This window comes from Muscardinus avellanarius, assembly GCF_963383645.1.
Source record: "Muscardinus avellanarius genome assembly, chromosome: 1".
In the NCBI taxonomy this organism is placed as follows: domain Eukaryota; kingdom Metazoa; phylum Chordata; class Mammalia; order Rodentia; family Gliridae; genus Muscardinus; species Muscardinus avellanarius.
The window spans coordinates 5,946,469-5,969,957 of NC_137786.1; the positions used below are offsets into that span (position 1 = coordinate 5,946,469).

Here is a 23,489-nt window from a genome sequence, read left to right on the forward strand (position 1 = left end):
AGGAGAGCAGGTTTGAGACCAGCCTCACCCTATTTCAAAATAAAGAATAGAAAGGGATGGGGGTATAGCTTGGAGATTAAACACTCTCCCTGATTTTAACCCTCAGTACCAAGAAAATAAATAATAATAAAATAATAGCCTATTTCTGAAAAAGTTTACATCATTTTGCTCCATTTATCTTCAGAGATTTTGTTAGAATAGCATTTAGCCTTAGCAGAAGATCATGGTTTGTCTTTATACTGCTTTATGACTTTGGAAAACAGTAACTCCTTAGCACCTTTGTAAAATAAAAAGTTTATGTCGCTAAATTCTACTAGTAAAGATTTTTGAGATGGACAACAGATCAATTTTAGAGTGAGTGACATATTTTTTCTATATACTGAGAGGTATTATGGGAAAACCCTACTTTTTTCATGTATTGTTTCTAAAGGTCTTATCATGTCACGCAAATAGCTTGTGAAGCCTGGACATTTTTTGTAAAATCTAAATGTCTTAGAATCCATAGTTACTAGTAATTTAACAAAGGGCTGATATTGTCCAGAGTTCTTTGATGATTTTTGCCAGTCTCAGAAGCAATGACCTATATTGTAGGTTTTCATTTCAGTAGCACTTTATTGTGATAATAATTTTTATATTGATTAGGTTTTTACTCTGATAATGCTGAATAGTGAACAATCCCTAAACCTCAGTGGGTTATAGCAATAATAATTTATTTCATATGTTATACACACAGGTCTTCAAGATGATTGAATTTTCTCATTGATAGGATTTTTTTCCAGGCTCAAAAGGTGTGGTAGATTTCAACCTTGCTCTATGCAACTTCAGTCCAGAACCCACTTAAGGAATTGGATTTCCCTGACTGTGAACCTTCTTTGTGAAGGTGAAAACTCCAAGAAGAATGGCAGGAATGTGAATTGGGACCTTTTAAAGCTGTCACTTTTGCCCCCATTCTATTCCTCAAATAAGTCCTATGGCCAAGTCAAAGGTCAGGAGATGGAAAGTGACCTACACTGGCTGAGTACCGTGGTAGAGAAAAGAAAAATAGAAAGGATCATGGACAGATGTCGTGTTCCACCACATCTTCTACACTAGGAAACTGAGGAAAATCCAAAGAAAGTTTTCCTGTTCTTAGTTTTATCTTGGCCCAGAGACCAACATAAAAATCATTTCTTTAGTGAGATATTGTGTGAAATTGTCATATAATGTGGAAGCAGCCTGCTATTCTTCCAGTTACAAGTACAACTCTAAACATATCAACAATGGGTATGGATATTGTAGCCCATTTTCAAACAAAAGATAGTAGTTTAATTATTGGTGGAAAGTTTGGATTCCAATTCCACACAAATCAGGCTTTCAGACAAACCCTGCTATTATGGTAAAATATGTTATGGTTTGGGAAACTGTCCCCAGAGATCTTTATTAGACCCCTGGGAATAATTTCCCGAAAACTCCCCAAAGAAACAAAAAAAAAAAAAACCAGAAAAAAGGAGAAAATACAGAAGATAGTTACAGCCCCATGCCAGAATGGTATAGGGGGTGGTGGTTCGAGCCAATTCACCACCACAAGATACAGCACATGGACCGGACTTTTTATACCCATGACCTCCATCTTGTTTATGTAATTCTGACTTAGTAGTAAATGTCCCTGTAAGGTTCCTCCCCCAGCAAGGTGTGGCAAGGTGTCTCCTTTCACGAAGGTCAACCCCTCCTCACATCCTCACATTCTAGCTAGCTTATCTAAACATTTAGATCTGTCTTTAGAATGAGGATGGGGAAGTCCTAGTTCCCCTCTCCTATAGACTTGCTAATTACCTTTAGCTAGATTAATTTACATTGGAATAGTTGCCTGCTTTTAGGCAGAAACCAAGTCCTTTCACAGATTTGCCCCTCCCCCAGTTTCTGGAATATATTAATAATCATAACTTTCTCAAATCTTCCTAGGCTATTCCCAATACTTGTACACCTGCAGTAATTACATTGTTATAGGGAATAATGTAGGTATGGGAAATAAATAAACAATTTAATTTTGAAATTGACCTTCACGCCAAAAGACTTCATGGGTCTTCACCTAAGAACCTTGTATTATCTCCATGTGTTAGTTAGCATGCCACCACTGTGACAAAATGCCTGAGAGGTAAAGGTTTAGGAGTAAAGGTTAGGTTGGCTCATAGTTTTGGAGCTATGACCCCATTGTCTTTGGGTCAATGGCAAGACAGAGCATCGTGGCAGGGAGCTTGAGGTGGAGCAAGCTTCCTTCACAGTGGATGCTTCCCTCACAGTGCCCAGGAAGCAAAGAGAAAGACATAAAGGGGCAGTGGTCCAACGATCCCCTTGAGTGGCACACCCCCAATGACCTCCTTCTTCCTAGCATGCCTCCCCACTCTAGGTTGCAACAGCTCCCAGTAGGACCATAGGCTGCGGCGCAAGCCATCAACCCATGGGCCTTTGGGGGACATTCAAGAACTGGGCTGTAGCACTGTACCTCAAATATGCTGAAGAGTTCAAATAAATACTGGTGAATAAATGAATGTATGCACAGTGAATGGAGAGATGCAGATAATACAGGTAGGTAGGTGGATATCCAGAACCAAGCAAGAATATTTCTCCTGCTGCTCTTTTTTTTCAAGCTTTTTAAAATTTATGATATACCTCCCACCTATTTTAAATAAAAAAGGCACAGTGAAAGTTATTGTTTTACCTCTTACTCTATCATCAATCTAACTCTGCATAACATTTGCAAAGGAAGAATGAAAGCTACCCTGTGATTCATGATTTCCTTGTTACTCTTTTGGAGCCCAGGCTTTCCATCAGAGAACATAATATGTGTTCTTTGGCTTAATAATATAACATTAAAAAATGTTTTCTCACTCTACAGAATTGTTATTCAGAAAACATCCTTGGCCTAAGATAACCACATAGAAAAATAAAATAATTTATGTGATCTAATCATCTATATGTCTCTCAATTTCTTAACTTGTATTATAAAGACTTAGGGTCATAAATTAATATAACCATTATGGAAAAGCAGTGTGGAGGTTACTGAAAAATTAAAAATAGAACCACTTCATAATCTGATCCAACAATCCCACTCCTGCTTGGTATCCAAAGAAAAGGAAATCAGTATATTGAAGAGATATCTGCATTCCCACATTCACTATTCACAGAAGCTGAGGAATGGACTTGACCAAGTATCCTTTGGTGGACAAAGGGATAAAGAAAACATGGTGCATGTATACAATGGAATAATGGTCTGAACAATGGAAATCTTGTCATTTGCAACATGCGTGAACCTAGACATGTTAAGAGAACTAAGAAAAGCACAGAAAGACAAGCCCTGCATGGTCTCACTTGAATGTGGAAGAATGTTGTTTAGCAGGGGCTAGGATCATCAGAGAACGGGGGCAATGCTAGAATACATTATACAGCATGTAATGAACAACAATATATTGTATTCTTAAAAATTACTAAGAGCACATTTTTAAGTTTTTTTCCAACAACAATGAAATAAATATTCAAGTTTATGAGTATGCTAATTGGTTCTCTTTAGCAATTCCACGATGTATACATATTTCAAAATACCATGTACACCATGCATGTCTAAAAGGATTGTTGGGATTGTATGCAATTAATCTTCAAAATTTTCTAAATATGTTTTTAACCGTAAGAAAAGTGAGATAGCATTTCAGATATTCAGATATTGAATAAAAGATTTACTACAGTGACCCAAAAAGTCATGTCATTCATGTCCCCTGAAGCAAAAGCTGCCCACCAGTAAGCAGCAGCCATTCAGGGCCAGGTCCACTGGGAAAGAAGCCTGGCCCAGGAATCACGCATCCTCATCCCGCCTTAGTTTGCTCCTTTTGGCTTATTATGTAAAAATTAAGTTGAAAAGAGTAATTTGAAGGTTTTTATTTTAAATCCAATTTGATTTTGATATCTCAAGAAAGGGAGGTTAGTAGCCTAGCCAAGAGAGGCATAATAATTCTTTATATGTCACTGAGCCACTAATTTTTGTCAATATTTATTTAGCATCAGATAGACTCGTAGTGCTGAATACATTTTCCTGGGCAGCTGTTTACTACAGACTTCCATGCAGTGTCTGCAAGAATCACACTGACCTCTGAGTTCACTGGCAGCCCTTAGGAGAGGTTTGGGTCACACACACAGCTCCTGGGAAGCAGGATGCATAGAATTTGAGTCAGTAAATGGAGGTTAGGGCCCAGAATTCTGTACTTCCCACAAGCTCCTGGTGGGGAAGGAGCTGATGCTCAGACCCAAGGACTGTGCTTGGTGCTGTTAGGTCCTCAAACACCACTGAGCAAGATACAGTGTGTGGTCTTTGCGGGTCCCTGGAATAGTGGGAAGAGCTGTGGAGGACTGAGGCGGAGGGGTGGATGGAACGTGTATCCAGGGAAATGTCACCAGAGCACACATTTGACACAAAGAAAATGGATTAATTTTTATGGCTTCCTCTGAAGTGGTTTTAATTTTTTAAAACATAAGTAGATATTTGGGGAATGTATATGCTCTGCTTATGGGATCTGCTGTTCTCAGTTACCATTGCTTCTGACAAGAGGGTAAGATTGGATGAAAAATGGCTGTCCTCCCAGAAGCCACCACACAGGGAACTGATGTGTGTCTGCCAAGCCAAATTCACACCTTGCAGCTACACACCACTGGGAATGTGTCTCATTTCAGCTTCCCTGGGCTTTTTTGCTCATAGCTCTCACATGTAATTATACCTGAAATATTTTATTCCTCTCTTCTTGTAGAAAAAACTGGTTGCATGCTTTTTTGAGTGCTGGATCCTATTCTCAGACACAAGGAGACATCCAGACAGCATTCTTATCCCCGTGAAGCCTACACATGTATGGGGGAAGATAAAACAAAAAAAAAATTAAAATAGATATAAGTATGGACATTCTAATTCTAACTGCAATGTGAAGAATACAAGAGTGCTTTGATTAGCTTGAGATTAGCAAAGTGCTGTACAGGTAGTTATCCATCAGATTCTCTCTGGAGAGGTGACATTTGAGTTGTGAGGGCTGAGTGACTGGGAGCAGCTAGGTAAGGGAGGATTCTAAGAACATTAGGGGCAGAACAGCAACCAGGGAAGAGCTCTGTGGTTGTTCAAGAAACATCAAGAAGACAGACAGCAAGGGTTGTGAATGCAGCAATGGTGGACATTGTTGGGTTGTGAGACTGGGAACATCAGCCAGCCCAGACCACCTGGCACCCACACTGGGTATTTTTCTAAGTGTTATAGAAAGCCACAGGAGAGATAAAACACAGAGTACTGTCATCTGATTGAGCTTCAAAAAATATCACTTTGATTTGCATGTGAACAACTCGGTTTGGGGAATATTGGTGTAAGCAGAGAGGCCATTTGAAAGTTTTTCAGGGATTCTGGGTGGTCATGATATTTGGATTTTTTTAAATTTATTTATTTTTTTATTAATTTATTTTTTTAAATTGGTGCATTGTAGTCATATATCAATCACATTGGAGTACAAGACTTGAGAGGATATACAAGCACACATCATCCAATTAGCCCTCCTCCAGCCCCCATCCCATTCCCTCCCCCTCCCTCCATCCCACACTTCTTTGGTGATTTACTTTGATACATTTGTTTATGTACCTCCTGCGTTTTAAAGAGGCTCCGTCCTCCAGTATTACATACCCTCTGATTGGTCACATTAGTTGCTTCACTATAGGGCCCTTTCTATAGCTCAACCTCTTCCTGTTGCCCTTTTCCTCCTAGTTATTGCTGATTAAGAGAAGCGTCTGATTTATATTTTCTGCGATATTTCTCTGTGCATGCTGCATTGCAAGTACCGATCTCACTCTTGATGGTCCCAGTAGTGGCCTGGCTACTCAGTGGACTGATCCAGACCTCGCTGGCTCAAGCAGTGGCCTTGCCTCATGGGAGGCCCCAGTTATGGTCTTGCTGGCCCCTGCACTGGTCTAACCCCTAAGCTGGCTTTGGTCCCGGATTGGAGGCCGCAGGAGTGAACTTGCCTACCGTGAGGCAAGGCCAGTACTGGGGCCTCCGAGGCCAGGATAAGAGCCTGCCGAGGGGTTAGGCCAGTGCTGGGGCCAGAGAGGCCGGCATTGGAGCCTGCCGTGAGGCATGACCAGTGCTGGGGCCTCCAAGGCCGGGATCGGAGCTTGCCGAGGGAGGGGTTAGGCCGGTGCTGGGGCCAGTGAGGCCGGCATCGGAGCCTGCCGTGAGGCAAGGCTGGTACTGGGGCCTCCGAGGCCAGGATAACAACCTGCCGAAGGGTTAGACCGGTGCTGGGGACAGTGAGGCCGGCATCAGAGCCTGCCGTGAGGCGAGGCGAGCATCGGAGCCTGCCGTGAGACATGGCCAGTGCTGGGGCCTCCTAGGATGGGAACGGAACCTGCCGAGGGGTTAGGCCGGTGCTGGGGCCAAGGAGGCCGGCATTAGCGCCTGCCGTGAGGCTAGGCCGGTGCTGGGGCCTTCGAGGCCGGGATTGGAATCCTGACAAGGGGTTAGGCCGGTGCAGGGGCCAATGGCCAGAATGATATTTGGATTTTAGTGTGTCCACAGGGAAAAAAGAAGAGATGGGTTCAGGATGTCTTTTAGAGTTGCTGAAAATAAGGAAGAAAAATCATTAAGAATATCTTCTAAGTTTGGGAACCAGATGTTCCATTGAATGAGATAGGAAAGAGTATGAGGGGCAGGAGATTGTTTGAGGTTAGGGGATCAAGTATCTCTTGTGAAAATAGCATCCACGTACTCCAGGCCCATTTTTACAATCCAGATGCTCTGTTATCTGTAGCATTACTGTAAGTAATATTAGCAACAATTTGGCTACAGGATCTGTGCCATCCAGTGTGACATATAAGGACAAAGTAAGAAATTAGATGTTAAATTGAACAGGCAGATCTTATCCTGGAGCTACAATTGAAGTCCTGTGAAGCCTGGAGAAGCCAGTGATTAAAAAGGGAACCTGAGAAAGTTCTGGAAACATCTAGAAGCATCCAGACCTGAACACTGTCAGATCCAGACCTCCTGTGTGGAGGGCATCAGACTGGAAATGATAAAGCCTGTTCCTGGTTTATGATGTGGTAGGATGACCTCTGTCCCTGACCTGAAAGAAGTAGCTTTTCCACTCAGTACCAGAGCTAGGAGCTGGGGGCTGTAGGCATTTTGGTGGGGTACAAGATGGGGATTTACCAAAGTCTATATACACACACATACGACACCTAATATATATTATATATATGATATATATACATACCTAATACACACACACACACACACACACACACACACACACACACACACCTACCTTCCCTCTGGAAAAAGGGCTTAGGGAAAGAAAAGAGAGAAGGGAAGGACACTGCACTTGAGGAAGTAATGACCTTAGACAATTAAGGAAGCCTTAGTATACTGTTGGTTTAGCACTAACGTGGGGATGGCTGAGGTTCCCAAGTTGAACTAAAGAAAATACTGTTTTGCACAAATTGTGATATTTATATAGAATTGTGATATTTATATAGAAATTTAGATATTTATATATGTGATATCTGTATATGTGATATTTATGTAGAAATAGTGCCCACCCAAATTAACCCTTAATATAAGTGAGGCCAAGGAACAAAATAAGAAATATTAACAGGTAAAAGTCAAAAGTTTTGTGGAATTTTTTTCTTTAAGTTTTCCTTCCTTCCTCCCTCCCTCCCTTCCTTCCTTCCTTCCTAGTTATTTACTTTTTTCCTTCCTTCCTTCTCTCCTTCCCTCCTTCTTGTTTTGTTTTTTCAGTGGTGGAGATTGAACCCAGGGCTTTGAGCATGCTAGGCAAACATTCTACCCCTGAACTATACTCTGAAACCCTAGATTTTGCTTTTTTAAAAATGTGTTTTTAAAAAACACATTTATGACTATATAGCTTTCTAGTCATATTTTCAGGAAGTTTAAAAATGCCTTTCATTTGTAAATGTCATTTATATTCTCAACATTATTAATTCTTTGACATGAAAATAACATCCATTGTAGAAGTTATTTTCTTTTTGTGGTACTGAGGATGGAAACCAGGGTCATTCTATCTCTCAGTGACACACTCAGCCCTATTTTTTATTCTTTATTTTAAAACAGGGTCTCACTAAATTGCAGACTAACTAAGTAGCTGAGGCTATCCACAAACTGCAATCCTCCTGTCTCAGCCTCCCAAATGCTAGGTTTACAAGCGTGCACCACCATGCCTGGCTTCCAATGTAGAACTTCCAGAATGATCAGTTAGGTTAAGGTATTTAATAACTCTACCTTTTTCTTTATAAAGTTTTAAGTTGACAAATTATAGTTGCATGTTTTTGTGGGATACAAAGTGATGTTATGATGTGTGACTACAATGTGAAATAATCAATTCAACTCAATTAAAATATTCATCACCTCAAATACCTGTAATATTTTGTGATAAAATATTCAAAATTTATTTTCTTTTGAATTTTGAAATCGTCATCACATTGCTGTTTATTATACTCACCACACTATGTAATATGTCTCAAAGTTTAAAATGAAAAGAAGCTGACTATTCGTGATGCCTTCAATCTTTGTACCCTTTGGTCTTCATCCCCTTTCCCCATCCTCATTGTACTCTGGAAACCACCATTGTACTCTCTACCTTTTTCTGTTTGTTTTAGATCACACACACAAGCTGAGCGTCGTGGCTCATGCTTGTAATCCCAGTGCTTGGGAGGCTGAGACAGGAGGATCGCACAGGTTCAAAGCCAGCCTCAGCTACTTAGTGAGGCTCTCAGCAACTTAGTGAGACCCTGGTTCCAAATAAAGTATAAAATAGGTCTGGGAGTATATCCTAGAGGTAGAAAAGCTCCTGGGTTCCACCTCCGGTACCACACACAAAAAAAGATCACACACACACACACACACACACACACACACACACTGAGAGCAGGCAATGTTCGCCCTCCTGTGCCTGGCTTACTTCACATAAGTGTTCTCTAATCTCTTCCATGTCATTACAAATAGCAACATTTCCATCTTTCTAAGCATTGAATAGTTTTTCCTTTGGATGGTGTTTTCTTGATCCATGACTCCCTTGGTGGACACGTACGTTGATTCCATTTCTTGGCTATTGTGACTGGAGCTACGGTACGTATGTGAACACAGGAGTGCAGCTGTCTCTTCAATGTACTTCAGATATTTTGGATAAATACCCAGAAATGGGATTGCTGGGCCATCTGGTAATTCTATTATTAATTTTTTGAGGAATGTTTATATAATTTTCCATAATGTCCATACTAATTTACCTCCTCGTCAACAGTGTGTCAGAGCTCCTTCTCTCCACGTCCTGCCCATCATTTGCTCTCTTACATTGGTGACAGTAGCCATGCTGACAGGTGTGAGGAATATCCCATTTTGCTTTTTATTTTTATTTTCCTTATCATTAGTAATGTTGAACATTTTCCTATAAATCTGTTGGCCATTTGTTATCTTCTTTAGAGAAGTATCTAAAGAATTCTACCTGTATCCATCAACATTTTTGCAGCTATAATCTAAAAGATTGACCACATAACGTAGAAAAAAAGTATTTTCTTTTGGTTTCAGGTTCAGTCAGTGTGAGGCCAGGGACCTCAGATCTCAGGGCATGGTGACAGGAAGCGGGGAGAGAGGAAGAGTACATGGGTTGTGCTTCTCATATCATGAAGACTAAAAGCAAGAGAGAGAGAGCCAGGGGAGGAGGAACATGCACACACATGGAATGTCCACAGCCCCAGGGACCACTCCTCCAGCCTCACCCTACCTGCCTTCTGGGTACCACCCAGGCAAGTCCATCACCATGAATTTATCCAGTGCTGGGTTGACAACCCTCATGATTCAATTATATCAACCCTGAATGTTAATAAATGAGCTCTTTAGTTAGACATAACATTTTATGTCTATGATGCTACCCTTTTTCTGGGCAATATTTACTAACTTTACATTTTTTCATTTTATCAACTTTTTATATTTTTAGTTATACTCTCTGACAACAATGAGGTTCAGTGTTATAAGATCAATACCCGGATAGAATAGTTAGAATTGTACATTTTTAGTCAAATCTGTTTCTTTGAAAATTGAAATGCTGCCTAAAATACTATGGTATTCCCAATTTCTCAGAGATCTGTAAGAGAGAAAAACAGTCTGAGAAGCTCTGCTTCTGGTTATAAAATACTTACATTATGTTCACTGAGATGTGATTTCCTCTAACATTATTAGCATAACAAAAATAGAAAATCTTTCTCTGATGGTGTATTTCTCCACAGAACCACTGTGATTTACATAACTAATCCTGATTATCTTGCTGATTATGCATGTTTGTACATTCTAGAAGAGAAAGGAATAAACAGCAAAGCGTCATTAAGATATTAAGGTTGAGGCCTTATATATTAAAAATAAAAAATGAGAGCTTCATTCTTTGAGCTGTTGTTGCCATGTTCTGAAACTATTTTTTTCCTTGTCTTCAAACTCTTGTTATTGAGCCAAACTCTGAAAACCCTAACCCCAGCGACCTGAGACTTGGGGGGGGGGGGTGGGCAGAGAGGCTTTGGTTTCTACAGAGTTCAGTGAGAACCTTTGCTGGATCTGTGCTATCTCTGTGTAAGCTATTCTTCACTCTTTTTAAGTATGTTGTATTCATGCTAAGTTTTGGTAAAAACTGTAAAAAAAAAAGTGTATTTCCTTCACTTTATCTTGGATTCCTAAAATGTAATTTTTGTGTGTATTTGTGTGGTACTAGGGATTGAGCCCAGAGGTATTCTACCTTTCAGCTACACCCCCAGCCTGATTTTATTTCTTATTTGGGAACAGAGTCTCTCTAGGTTGATAAGGCTTACTACTTACAGAGGCTGTCCTCCAACTTGAGTTCCTTCTGTCTCAGCATCCCAAGTACTGGGATTGGCAGGCATACCCCACCACACCTGGCTCAAATGCAGATAATTCTGATGTTGTAGACACTTAATTTTGGTCTCTGACTTGGGAATGGAATATGGAATGCAAACTGGACAGAGTTCTTGAAACAAAACTCTGCTTTGATCTACAGTGTAAGTCCAATCTTATGAGTTGAGTGTGTTCCCTAAAAGTCCTAAACTTCAATACCTGTGAATCTAGTGAATCTAAACTTATTTAAAAATAAGGTCTTGGCACATGTACAAAAGGTGAGATCATAATGGATTTAAGGTGAGGCCTAAATCCTATGACTGGTATCCTTAAAAGAAGAGGGAAATGTAGAGAGAGCCACAGAGAAAGAGATGCCATGTGAGGGCACACACAGACCCCCAGGAACAAGGCCCCGTAATTATGGCAGCAAAGACCCATGCATCTTCTCACTAACTAGTGCCCAGGATTGCTAAAAGCTGCCAGAACTTTTAGGAGAAAAGCAAACAAACAGTTCTCTCAGGGCCTCCAGAAGGAACCAGTCCTGCTGAAGCCTTGATTTTGGATTTTCTTTTCTTTCCCAAAGGAGAGAGTATGTTGTTGTTGTTGTTGTTGTTGTTGTTGTTGTTGTTGTTGTTGTTGTTTTAAATCACTCAGTGTGTGGCCAATAATATGACATTTTCATAAAACTGATTCATTGGGCATATGGTTCTGAAGAAGCCCCAAAGTCACCGAACCATCTAGTTCTCCAAGTCTAGCTCTCACCAGCTAGATCTAAAGAGACAAATCATGAGATTTTTCTTCTTGGGGGTGGTGCTTCTGCTCTTGCTGACCCAGAGCTCTCCCTACTTTTCACTCTGGGAGGAGAAGAAGCTTTTCTATGCAGAAGAGCTTCCTCTGGGAGAACACGGCACCCATGTTTGTCTTCCTTCATGCCTACTGAGTTTCCATTGTATCTGTGTCTTGGAAAGTGACCTCCTCTGAAAGAGTTTGTGTTTTGAGAGTATGACTATGAGGCAGAATGAGCCTTTTGCTCATCAGCTCTTGTGCTGGGTGAAGATGGAGTTGAGTGAAGTATTTGCAGGCATAGGTCCTCTGGGCCATAGCCCCAGGTGTCTTGGCTGCTCCCTGATTGTCCCAAACGTGGGGCATACCTTCTTTCTAGAGACTAAGATCAGCTTTGTGCCTCCTTCAGTCCTGGAGGAGTTTTTAAAACTTCACCCTGAATTCAAGGGCTTCTGCAGATGAAGAGAAGGAGATGCTATTACAGCCCAGTGTCTGTTTCCTATGAACAAGGTTCCCCCTGTTGAGTCCGGTATCTGCTGTTGTCTGTCATGGGCATCTGACAAATGTCTGCTCAGTTGATTTTTAATGTAATTGATCTATTAAATAGAAAAAAATTTAAATCAATGTGTTTCTAGCTAATGGTGAGGCCATTTGAGGCAAAACAAGAAGGTGGAATGTTTTTAGAGATGCACTTAGTGAGTGGATGTTAATGCAATGGGTTTGATGGGTCATCTTGGCATGAACACTAGAGCTTTTCATGCACACAGCAAATATTTATGGAGTTGTACCATGAGCCAGGTACTGTCTTAGACCTTGAAGTCTTGGCTATGAGTCAATCAAGGCTGTGCTCTTGAAGGGTAATTGTCCTTCACTGTGTGTGTGTGTGTGTGTGTGTGTGTGTGTGTGTGTGTGAAGGGATAGAATATTAGTAAATGAATAGGGATTATAAACAAGATTGATATGAAGCCAGTACAGAGGCATAGGGGGTGAAGCCAGAGGATCTTCTCATCCAGGGGACCACTGTGTTAGACCTATGCCCTTAAGAGTGCTGTGGCTGGATTAGAGCAAACAGTGGAGACAAAGGCAGCCAGTGTATTGCAGTCAGGTAACAGGTGTGTGTCCTGCTTGGAGGGGGAAGCACTGGGGAAATGTTTTCTGTAAAAAATTGCAAGCATTGCTATGTAATACTTCACAACTAGTAAAGGTTAAAGAAATATGTAGAATACTGCATGTAAAATATCCAAGTTTTATAAATATATCAGTGAGGGGGAGAAAGAGAGAGAGAGGAAGAATCATGACCTTGGTATTGATCAGGGTCAGGCAGGTTGTGCTTAGGAACTCGGGGATCAAACACCACAAAGGCTTGTCAGTCACTCACATGACTTCAGGGTCCTGTGGGTCACCTGAGGGACTCTACACCTGAGGGACCTAGGCTGGAAAATCTCCAAATCCATGGTCTCATAGTTGGCCAGGGTAGGAAGGAGAGCTGGAACATCGAACACTAACTTCTAAAGTTTCCAACCAGAAAAGACACATGACTTCTGCTCCTGCTTTGTCTATCAAAGCCAGCTGTAGGGCCCCAGCTCACTGAAAAGAAACTGATGACGTAGCCTTGTGTCATGTGCCAAGGACAGTGCTAACAGTTACCTGAAGCGTGAAGGAGAGGTGGATGCAGGAAAGTTGCCCTGCACTTTCCTTGTTGAGGGATGGGGGTGGGTGGAGAGAGAGATGTGAGACATATATTCCCCCAGTGGAAAGGCAATGTGCTAGCGTGTGGCAGGAATAGTGGACAGGAGCAGACAGGCAGCATGCCAAGGTTGAAGGGAGAAGGCAGAGCAGAGTCACAGGTGACTCCCCATGGTCTCCACCTGGGCTTTTGGAGACTGAGACATCACAGGCAGAAGCATGTTATCCTGAAAGAAGAACATGTTCAGGAACATAGAGGAAAGATCTTAGTTGGAAAAGTGTGGAGCTTGCTATAATTTGGACCAGATGACTGGTAGACCAAGTAGAGGATCTGTGGAAGGTGTACCTGTCTTATAAAAGGTAAGCCCGAAGCTGGAATAAGGACATGTTCTTGAGGTTTTACTGGAACAGATGTTCATTAAACTGGGCTACCTGGGTGAGGCTGTGGTCATGAGATCAGTAGCTTTTCTTCTCAGCCTCTGGACAGAGGGGTACATCTGAGGGGAATCTCATGTCCCCATGGTAACATGGAAAACGTAGAGATTGCATTAGACTTTTTGAAGCATTTTACCCACACATTCTTTAAGTGTGCCAAACCCATTTTAGTTTTACATATGGCCCTACTTGAAATTGTGTTGGAAAACAGGGATTTAAAAATTAGAAACCTCTGAGATTAATAAGATGTGAAGAAGTTTCCTCCATGAGACTCTAACTTGACTTTCTTTGACTTGGTGTGGTTTGGGATGCTACTTGGCCATTCCTAGCTGAGCTCCTGAAAAGCCGTCCCTAAAACTTGAGCTCATGCAATTTCCTTAATTAGACTTTAGAAGTTCATTTTGCCTTTGACAAGAAGATACTTCATAGGAACACTCTATTTGGAAACAGGGGGCCTATTCTTCAATTAGGAATTATGGCTAAGCCTTCTATGTGCTTCCATTTCCAATCACCAAATGACTACAGAAGTTTGTATTAGTAGAAATGATGTTGTAACTTTTAGGCTATCCAAAAGTAAGCTACTCAAAACTAATGATAATTTCAAAAAAATTAAAGATGTTTGCATTAGAAAAATTACATATCTCTTAAAGAGAGGTTGTTCATTGGTTATTTCTTATATTTGGTTATCATTTTTATACCTGAAATATCCACTTAATATGCTCATGGAGAATATAAGGATTTTGCAATAAATGTGAGTAGAAAAAACAATTTTTCAATGGAAAATATTTTCTTTAAATTTGATAGATATTAGAGATTGCAAAGTCAATTTAATTTTCTCATTAAGATACAACCATGGCCAGGCATGGTGGCACATGCTTGTAATCCCAGCATTTGGGAGGCTGAAACAGGAGACTCATGGTTTGTGGACAGCCTCAGCTACTTAGACCATTTGCAACTTAGTGAAACCCAGTTTCACTAAATAAGGAATAAAAAATAGGGCCTGGGTATAGGTTGGAGGTAGAATGCCCATGGCTTCCATCCCCAGTAAAACACACACACACACACACACACACACACACACACACACACGATACATCTATGCATCAATTTTTCTCATTCCAGAAAGAAACCTTTCCTGTAGCTCAGAAGTTCTCAATCAGGGGTGATGTTCCCCTGAAGAAATTTGATGATGTCTAGAGATGACAGGAGTAGTCCATCATACTTTGGGGGCTGCTACAGGCACCTCATGAATAGAGGCCGGTTGCTGCTCAATATCCTACAATGCACATGGCAAAGGATTATCCAGCCCTAACTATCAACAGAGCCCAGGTCAAGACTCCCTGCTTAGTAGAATCTAAATAGTTACTCAACATCTGGAACACAAAGTTTCTGTTTCCACTCCTCATTTTCAAGTATTTGGTACAACCCTTTTCTCTTATAGATTGTTTATTAAAACCAAACCTGTAAACACACATTCGAAGCTGCACAAGTAGCCAGGAAGAAAATAGAGGTGTGTTTTGGGAATAATAGCAATTTTGAAGCAGCTATTAATGTCGGTGGTATTTACTGAAAGAACTCAGTCTGTGAGGTGCAATGCTAGGCTCTGTCTGGTCATCTCAGCAACAGTTAAAATTCCTGTGTCACTCAGAGTCTTAAAAACTATTAACATGCCTTTTGGTATGATTTCATTTTGAAGTTTTGATCACCCTCCTAATTAGTGAGATCAGAGGAGGGAAATATTGTGAGCTGTTTAGCAAGGACAGGCGGAAGAGCTCGACCCTGGATTTGCATTTGGGCTCTGACACTGGCCAGCGTGAGATGTAGATCATGCTTCCCATTCCTCTGGGTCAGTGGAGCAGTTGTGTAAAATGAGCTGACCTTATAGCTCCTTGGGGCAATAGTGTAAGGACTAAATATCTCTTATAGGACCTAAGGTTTTGGTGTAAACACTATGCCTAGAAATAATATTTTAACTGATACCAGACATGGTGGTACACACATGTAATATAAGTACTTGGGAGACTAAGATAGCAGCATCACAGGTTTGAGGCCAGTATTAGCAATTTAGAGATTTTATTTCAAAGTAAAAAATAAAACAGGGCTGGGTGGGCTGTGGTGGTCAAAAGCTCCTAATTTCAATCTTCAGTATCAAAGAAGGAAAAAAGGAAGGAAGGGAGTGAGGGAGGGAGAGAGAGGGAGAGAAGGAGAAAAGGAAGGGTTTAAAAGAGATTTCCTGTGATTTGATGAATATTAGGAATTCCCAAATAAAAATTTTTATAAGCTCTGAATACCCAGAAGTTGTTTGTCATTCCTAAAGAACCTTTTCCTGTGGTTCAGTGACTCTCACCCATGTCCCAACACCACACATTCTGTAAAAGCTGGTGCTAGTTATTAATGCTTTTAAATCAATTACTGGTTTCTAGAACTCTTTCTGTATATTCTCTCCTTGGAAAGATGGCATGAGGGAAGTGCCCTTCCTCACTGCATGAAAATACCTCAACAACAGTGGCTTGTCTCTTCGGGTCTACACTTTGCATCTTGCTGTATACCATCTAATATTATGGGTTTTTTTGTTTGTTTTTTATGGTCTTTTGGCCTTGGTTTCATATTCCAGAGTAAAACAACTGGTATGCATGTTATGTTAAATAATTCTGCTTTGCTAAAAAGCATCTTCATAGTCTTTTATTTTGAAGAGGTGAAAGAAAAATGCCAGAAAAAAAATATTGCTATGGTAATCTGTTCACCCACATTTTTTGGCCTAAGGGACCTTATAAATATAGATTGAAGAGGAGGCAACGGGGGCATGAGACAGATGGTCGGGGCTGAACCTGGGCCCCACGAGGAGGATTTCTGGCCACTTTGCCTCTCACAGTGGCTTTCTCCTTAGGTGTTGTTCTGAAATGACAGAAATTGCAGTGATTGTAGAAGGTCTTTCGAAGTCCACCCCATTGTCACCTCTGAGTAGGGCCAAGTGGGAAGGGAAGCCCACTCTCGAGACGTGCAACCCGCAGAGTGTCAGCTGGGATGCACGCCGACTCTTCTACTGGGGTATGATGTCCCTGAGAACCAACATAGGCCCCTATCACCTCCAGCTCCAGAAACTTCTGCCTCTCGGGGGCTCTTATATGGCTTTCCAAAATGAATAAAGAAGACTGGGTTTGGCTGATGAATGGATACTCTGTCTGGAATGCCCTAAGACAGCTGAGAGGGTGTGCCTTGGGTATTTGGGTTTACTTTCAGGGTATGACCCCTTCCCCCCTCATAACCCTAAAGTGAGTAGCACTTAGGTGACACCAAACCCCTGGAGTCCTGAAATGGTGACGATGGTTACTTTCAGGTTATAAGTGCAGGGCGGGCTCCCATGAATGGGAAGGAAGGTGCCTCCCCAGGCCGTGCTCTCTAAGCCCTGGAGCAGAGCTCTGTGCCTGCCGCCTTTTAGGGAACTCACATCTGTATTTGTACCCGAAGAGCCCAGTCATCGCTCTACCTCAGTTCACCTGTGCTAGGCTCTAGCGCCCCCTTCAGGTAACAAGAGGCACACAGCGGGCAGGCTCTTCCCTTAACTCCACTTCTGTTTTGAGTGAGCAGCTGCCTGGCAAAGCAGGCCAGGTACTTCTGTTCCCAGGCCCCCGATTCAGCCCTCCACCCCTAGCTTTATCACCTTTCTGTTATTTTTGATGTTCTTCTGTTCCTGCTTCTTTTGTAATGAAAATCACCTGTTTCATTTCCCATTAGGCATTTTCTTTTCCATTCCAAACCTTTCTCTGAGTGGTATCATATTGATGTGTTTTTATTGAGGTGAAATGCACAAAGCATATACATCCCATTTTAGAGTGGAGGCTTCAGAGACCTTTCGTACATTCCCATGTGGTAAAATAAATACCAACATCTAGTTTTAAAACCTTTTTTGTCATCTCAAAATGCAACTCCATACGTACTAAGCAATTACTTACATTCCTCTCCCACCCCAACCTCAGGGCAGCCCCTAGCAGCCACCAGTCTGCTTCAGTCTCTGTGAATTTACTTATTTGGTATGTTTCATAGAAGTGGAAGTCTTGTATTTTGTCCAAGATCCATTTCCACACCCTGACGCTTTTGTGGTTCATCTACTCTGTACAGTATGCATCAGTATTTTTTCACTGTGTGACTAATATTCTATCCTGTGCATGTGCCAGATGTTTGTTCATTTATGACCTGATAGGCATTTGTGTTTCTGTCTTTGAGCTGTGATTCAAGTCCTGTTACGAGCACGCACTTCTTCGAGGTGCGTTCTCACATCTTCAGGGCTAGACCTAGGAGCGGGATTGCTGAGTCATGTGGTTACTTTATATTTTGCCTCTCCTGAAGGAAGTGCCCAGTTGCTCTTCAAGAGCAGAACCTTCCAAACTGTGTTCTTTGTTACCCACCTTCACTAACTAAAGCCAGATACTGAAGTTTAAGACCAGCTTCACTTCTGGGACCAGACACCACTCAAGTTAACATACTGTCCACCATGGCTTAGAAACCCAAACCCAAATCCCCAGAGTATTAGCCAGGACTCTTTTCCATGAAAATAGTATATTTTAAGTTGTTTATTGTAACTTCTTTTTTCCATCACAGTCTTATTGTTAAAATAGTCTGTCCTATTTTGTCATGTGATGGTTTCTTAAATGAGAGTGTCGTTTTGCTGCCTTTGCTGTGAAGGAAAGGGATACCCTTAGGAACGGGGACACTCTGACTCTCCACATTATTTCTACCACAGGTGTCCTTCTTCCTCTTCATCATCTTCGTGGTGTACACCATGCTGCCCTTCAACATGCGAGATGCCATCATCGCCAGCGTCCTCACCTCCTCCTCCCACACCATCGTGCTGAGTGTCTGCCTGTCTGCAACACCGGGAGCCAAAGAGCACCTGGTCTGGCAGGTAAGTGCCCCCTGTACCAAGGACCATGGCCTGCTACAGACTTTGGGTCCAGGGAAGATGCCCCAGGCTCCCGTTATGGCTGTGTCTGGTCTGGCAGGTAAGTGTCCCTCTGCACCAAGGACCATGGTCCAATACAGACATTGGGGGTCCAGGGAAGATGCCCCAGGCTCCCGTAACAGCTGTGTCTGTTCTGGTACCTGGCAGTTGCTACTTGCTGCTGTCCCTGATATCACTAAGGGGTACCCAGCCTCACCCTACCATTTTTGGTGAAGCCAACAGCCACTAAGCCACTAGCAGCAGTGCGACTAGTGTTAGCTGGAGCATTGGATATGGCAACTCAGTTTTCTTGATTGCTGAATGGTGATACAATTTTTGATGGTTAAAGGTATTCTTATTGTGCATTATCATTTAGTATTCTTATTTTAAGGTGAAATAATCTATACAATTAAACTTGTAACTCGCCCACACCTCTTTCTTTACGAAGGGAAAAGTTTCTTCATTTCTCTGTCTTCTGGCAAGTCCATGGGTATTGACAAGCATAGCTCTTAAAAATGCTATAACAGCAAATTTTGCTTTAGTAAGAAGTGAAATTTCCAATAAAACACTCTGTCATTACTTAGAAGCATTTTAAAAGCTCTGTCACATGAAGGTCAGTGATGTGGAGTTGTTCTTAATAGTCCTTTCTTTTGCTTGTAAAAAGCATATTTTAGTTTTCTCTAGGGAGAACAGTTATGTAGCTGTGATATGAAATATAGTGAGATTGAGACTCTTACTCTTATGAATAGCATTCTGCCACTGGAAAGGAGATTTTGTTTTTATTTTTATTTATTGTCTTAATGGTGCCAGGGTGGATGCCAGATAAGTGCTCTTCCACTGAGCTATGTCCTGTCCCAGGAAAGGGGATTGTAGACCCGGCTCACCTGAGCCCTGTGGGTTCTGAGGAAATAGTCTTTTGTGCACCTGATGGGATGCTGAGATGGATATGGAGGCTTCCCCTACATCCTGCATAATTTCTGTTGGCTTGAAAGCTTTCTAGGGATCCATTCACTCAACATTCTTCTACTGCTGTTCATAAGATCATATTCATTAAGAGTAATCGGAGAGATCTGTGTGCAGTACACCTCCTTGCCCCCGAGTGCCCAGGACACGGCCTCTGGCTTTACACAGCGGGTCCAGGTTTCACATTGGCTTGTTAGTACATTACTAAGATGCATCCCCTTGTGTAGCCCATGCGATACATACGGGTGACCTGTTCCACCTGAGACACAGAGGCAGCTGGCAAGTGGGTAACCAAGTAAAAGAACCAAGGTGGAGTTTTTTATTTTAACATATATGGTTGACAAGTAAAGATCGTATAACTTTAAGGCATTCGACATAATGATGTACATATACATGGTGTAAAAATGATCATAATCAAATTAGCCAACACATCCATCACCATCACCACCCACGCTGTACCTTAGATCCCTAGAACTGGAAGTGTGCACCTCGGCCAGCGTCTGCACATTTCCCCCAAGCCCCAGGCTCTGGCAACTATCATTACACTCAAAAGAAGAACAGTCAAGCTGTGCCTGGGAAGAAGTCGGAGCAGCACTCCTCTGTGCATGAACACGCTCTGGACCAAGTTCTATTTCCTTTCTATTCTAGGGCATTTCTCCTGTCGCCCATAAATTTTGCCCCGCCTTTTATTTGAGCCATTCTGCTTAAGATGAGATTGTCACATCCAGGTCAGGGTGGTGGGTATGTTTTAATAGTAGCAACAGTTCCATGATCTGCTCAGTTGGGTTACATTCCAGAAATAACTGAGGGGAAGGCCTCCTGCCCCCTGGCCATCACCACTCAAACATTTCATGGTTCACAGCAGTTTTAGATTCCTCTGGAACACATCCTTCAACATTTTGTACCTGTCTCTCATCTCCTTCGTGAAAAAATAAAGTTTCTGCTGATGTGGATATAACAGAAAAAAAAATAATCTTGGAAGAGAGGATTTTAATACCTGCCCATAAGAGTTTAAATGGAGTTTAAAGAATAGAGAAAACCGTTTAAAATATTATTTAAATAGAGTTTAAAGAATAGAGAAAAAGTAACCTAGCATGGTGGTACATGCCTGTAATCTCAGTACTTGGGAGGCTGAGACAAGAAGATCGCAGGTTTAAGGCCCACCTCAGAAACTTAGCAAGACATAAAAAGGGCTGGGCTTGTAACTCAGAGGTATAATACCCACATTCAAGACCCAGTACAAAAAAAGGAGAAAATGGATTTTACACAATTGTATTGTGGTTTATAACATATTAAGTTGGTTTTTTGAAGGCATTTGTATATGCTTGCATTAATAAAAATGGGGGAATAATATAACCTTAATTTTTAATTACCACATTCCCAAACTAGCAAAAAAAAATACTTCATATGGGCAGATGCATAGAGATAAGATAATTCTGGAATAGCAGAAAGCATAAAAATGCTTTATTTCACAGCATGTCATATTTTATTGAAAATAAATAAAGACACTGAGTCCATTTCCCATGCTTTCTGACATAATTTTTATAAGATTCCCAGAGTTGAGAAAGGTGGGATATTCCAAGTGCTTTGAAACAAAAAGCTAGGGGGGAAACATCGAATATGTGGAGAAGAGTGTTTCCTACTTTGGGCTCCTGCTGAAAATCTCGCCTAAAAATACCACTGGCTTCGAGTGCGAGGAAAACGCTTTTTGCATTCTTTTTATGCACGGTGTATATAAATTAGAATGCTAAGAATTTGGTGGTTATGCTGCTGTGGTGCCATTTCTTAAACTATATTATGTAAAATAAAGGATGCTTGAACAGTCAGCATCACCCACCTTTTGAACCATCAAATGAGGAGTATATTTGCTTTGCAAGGATTCGAATTAAGACTTTGATTTAGTTATATATCTTTGGTGGTACTGGGGTTCCTGGAAGGCTTTCTACCTCTGGGCTACACTCCCAGACCTATTTTTTAATATGTTTTTATTTGGAAACAGGGTCTCTTAAGCCAACGTGGCTGGCTTCGAACTTGCACAATCCTCCTGTCTCCACCTCCCAAGTGTGGGGATTACAAGCGTGAGCCACCACGCCCTGCTAGTTACATATCTTTTAACATTAGCAAACTATGAGAGCTTGTAGTAGTTATCAGTTACCCAAAATACTGACTTTCTCTTTCCATGATGAATTGTTCTGGGGAAATTCATTTGGCCAGCACTAATGCTGGCCAAATATACTCTCCGGCTACAGTAACTCTCAGGCTACATTAGCTCTCAGGATGGAGGAAATTTAGTTGATAAATGGAAAATTATGGATGGTATTGACTAACACACTTTACAGTATAATCCAGAACATATTCTGTAACCAAAATTTTGAAATAGTCACAGGCTCACTAATGCATTGAGAATATAATACAGAGAAGTATTCTGGCTAAACCATTGAAAGATAAAAGATGCAATTAAAATTTTAAAAAGATAAAACTAAACTAAAAAAGATAAAACTAAAAAAGATAAAAAGATGCAACTAAAAGATAAAAGATAAAAACTAGAAAGATAAGCGATTTCCTACCACCCCAGGTTCTTTAGTATGCATTTCCTACAATACCATTTTCCCGTATAAGCATGATGCTACAGCCAATGCTGGGAAACTCACATATCTAAGTCTCAGCCTCTACAACTTCCCAGGAAGGACCTCTAGAGTGAAAGGGCTCATCTTAGAATTATACATGGCAATGTGATGTCAGATCTTTTTGGGATTCGGGCTGAAGTAATTATTTGGTCTTTTTGTGATGTTAACACTTGGAAGGTATTGGGCCCATTTTTCTGTAAGTTTTCTTTCAACTCGAGTTTGTTTGATGTTTCCTCATGAATAGATTCAGGCCCTGTTTCTTTGGCAGGGATGGGCAATGGTGGGTGTTTCTTCTCACTGTTCTATCAGGGCCCAGAATTACACTGTCTTTATTACACTGTAATGTTCATTTGCATTAGCTCTCTGCTCACTGGGCTTATCAAGAAACTCTTTTTCTCTTTGTTATTAATACTTTTGTGGGAAGTTACTTTAAAACTAGACCTATGTCCTATTTTGAAGCAGACTTTCAATTTATTTATTCACTTATTAATATGTATAAAGTCTTGTGTTTCTCTCTTTTGTTCATTTACATTCTCAAATTTTCTGAGGTTTGTCCAGGGACAACTGTTAAGCTGGACTCTGTCCTTTTGACATGTCCCTGTCATCTTTGGGGCACTTTCTTGCTTTCTGGCTGATTTTGTCTTTCACTGCTCAACTCTAACCCCAGCTATCTCTCCAAGGATCCCTGGTTCTTATTTGTGCAGAATGTCATTTAGGAGCAAGAACAGAATAGCATGTGTTTTGGATGCTGCTGGCCTTTATAACAAAGGCAAACCCATACACATTTACAGCTACGTACATACATTTAGATTTTAAACGTGATGACTTTCACGTGTTGAACAACAGTGACGAATTTTAGCCCCCATGATTCTTGGTATAGTTATTTGTTTATTTGATCAGTCACTGAGGGATATCAGTCTCCTATCTCTAACGTCATTCCTCAAACCCGCAGGTGCTCTTTTGCTGGGCTTCTGCTCTTCATACCCACCTTCCTCACAGCAAACACCCTCTCCCCCGCCCTTCCAGCTCAGGCTCTGACCTCCATTCATGTGAGGCTGCTGTCGTGTGGGTCCCCCCTCTTCCTGATGGGGCTCTGTCTCCTCTGCTTGGCTTTCCCCTGTGGACACATCTCCCTACCAGCCTGTCATCCTTG

The 23,489-nt window shown here is 41.4% G+C and overlaps 1 protein-coding gene across 1 annotated transcript in view; it reads left to right on the plus strand.

The window, feature by feature from the left end:
* Positions 1 to 23,489, plus strand: part of ADCY2 (adenylate cyclase 2) — a gene marked incomplete at both ends in the record, with an annotated part of 422,955 nt that overhangs the window by 124,182 nt on the left and 275,284 nt on the right. Inside the window, one exon of the mRNA XM_080711368.1 lies at positions 18,549 to 18,710. Within this exon, the coding sequence (XP_080567494.1) occupies positions 18,549 to 18,710 (162 nt within the window). The remainder of the gene's footprint in view (positions 1 to 18,548; positions 18,711 to 23,489) is intronic.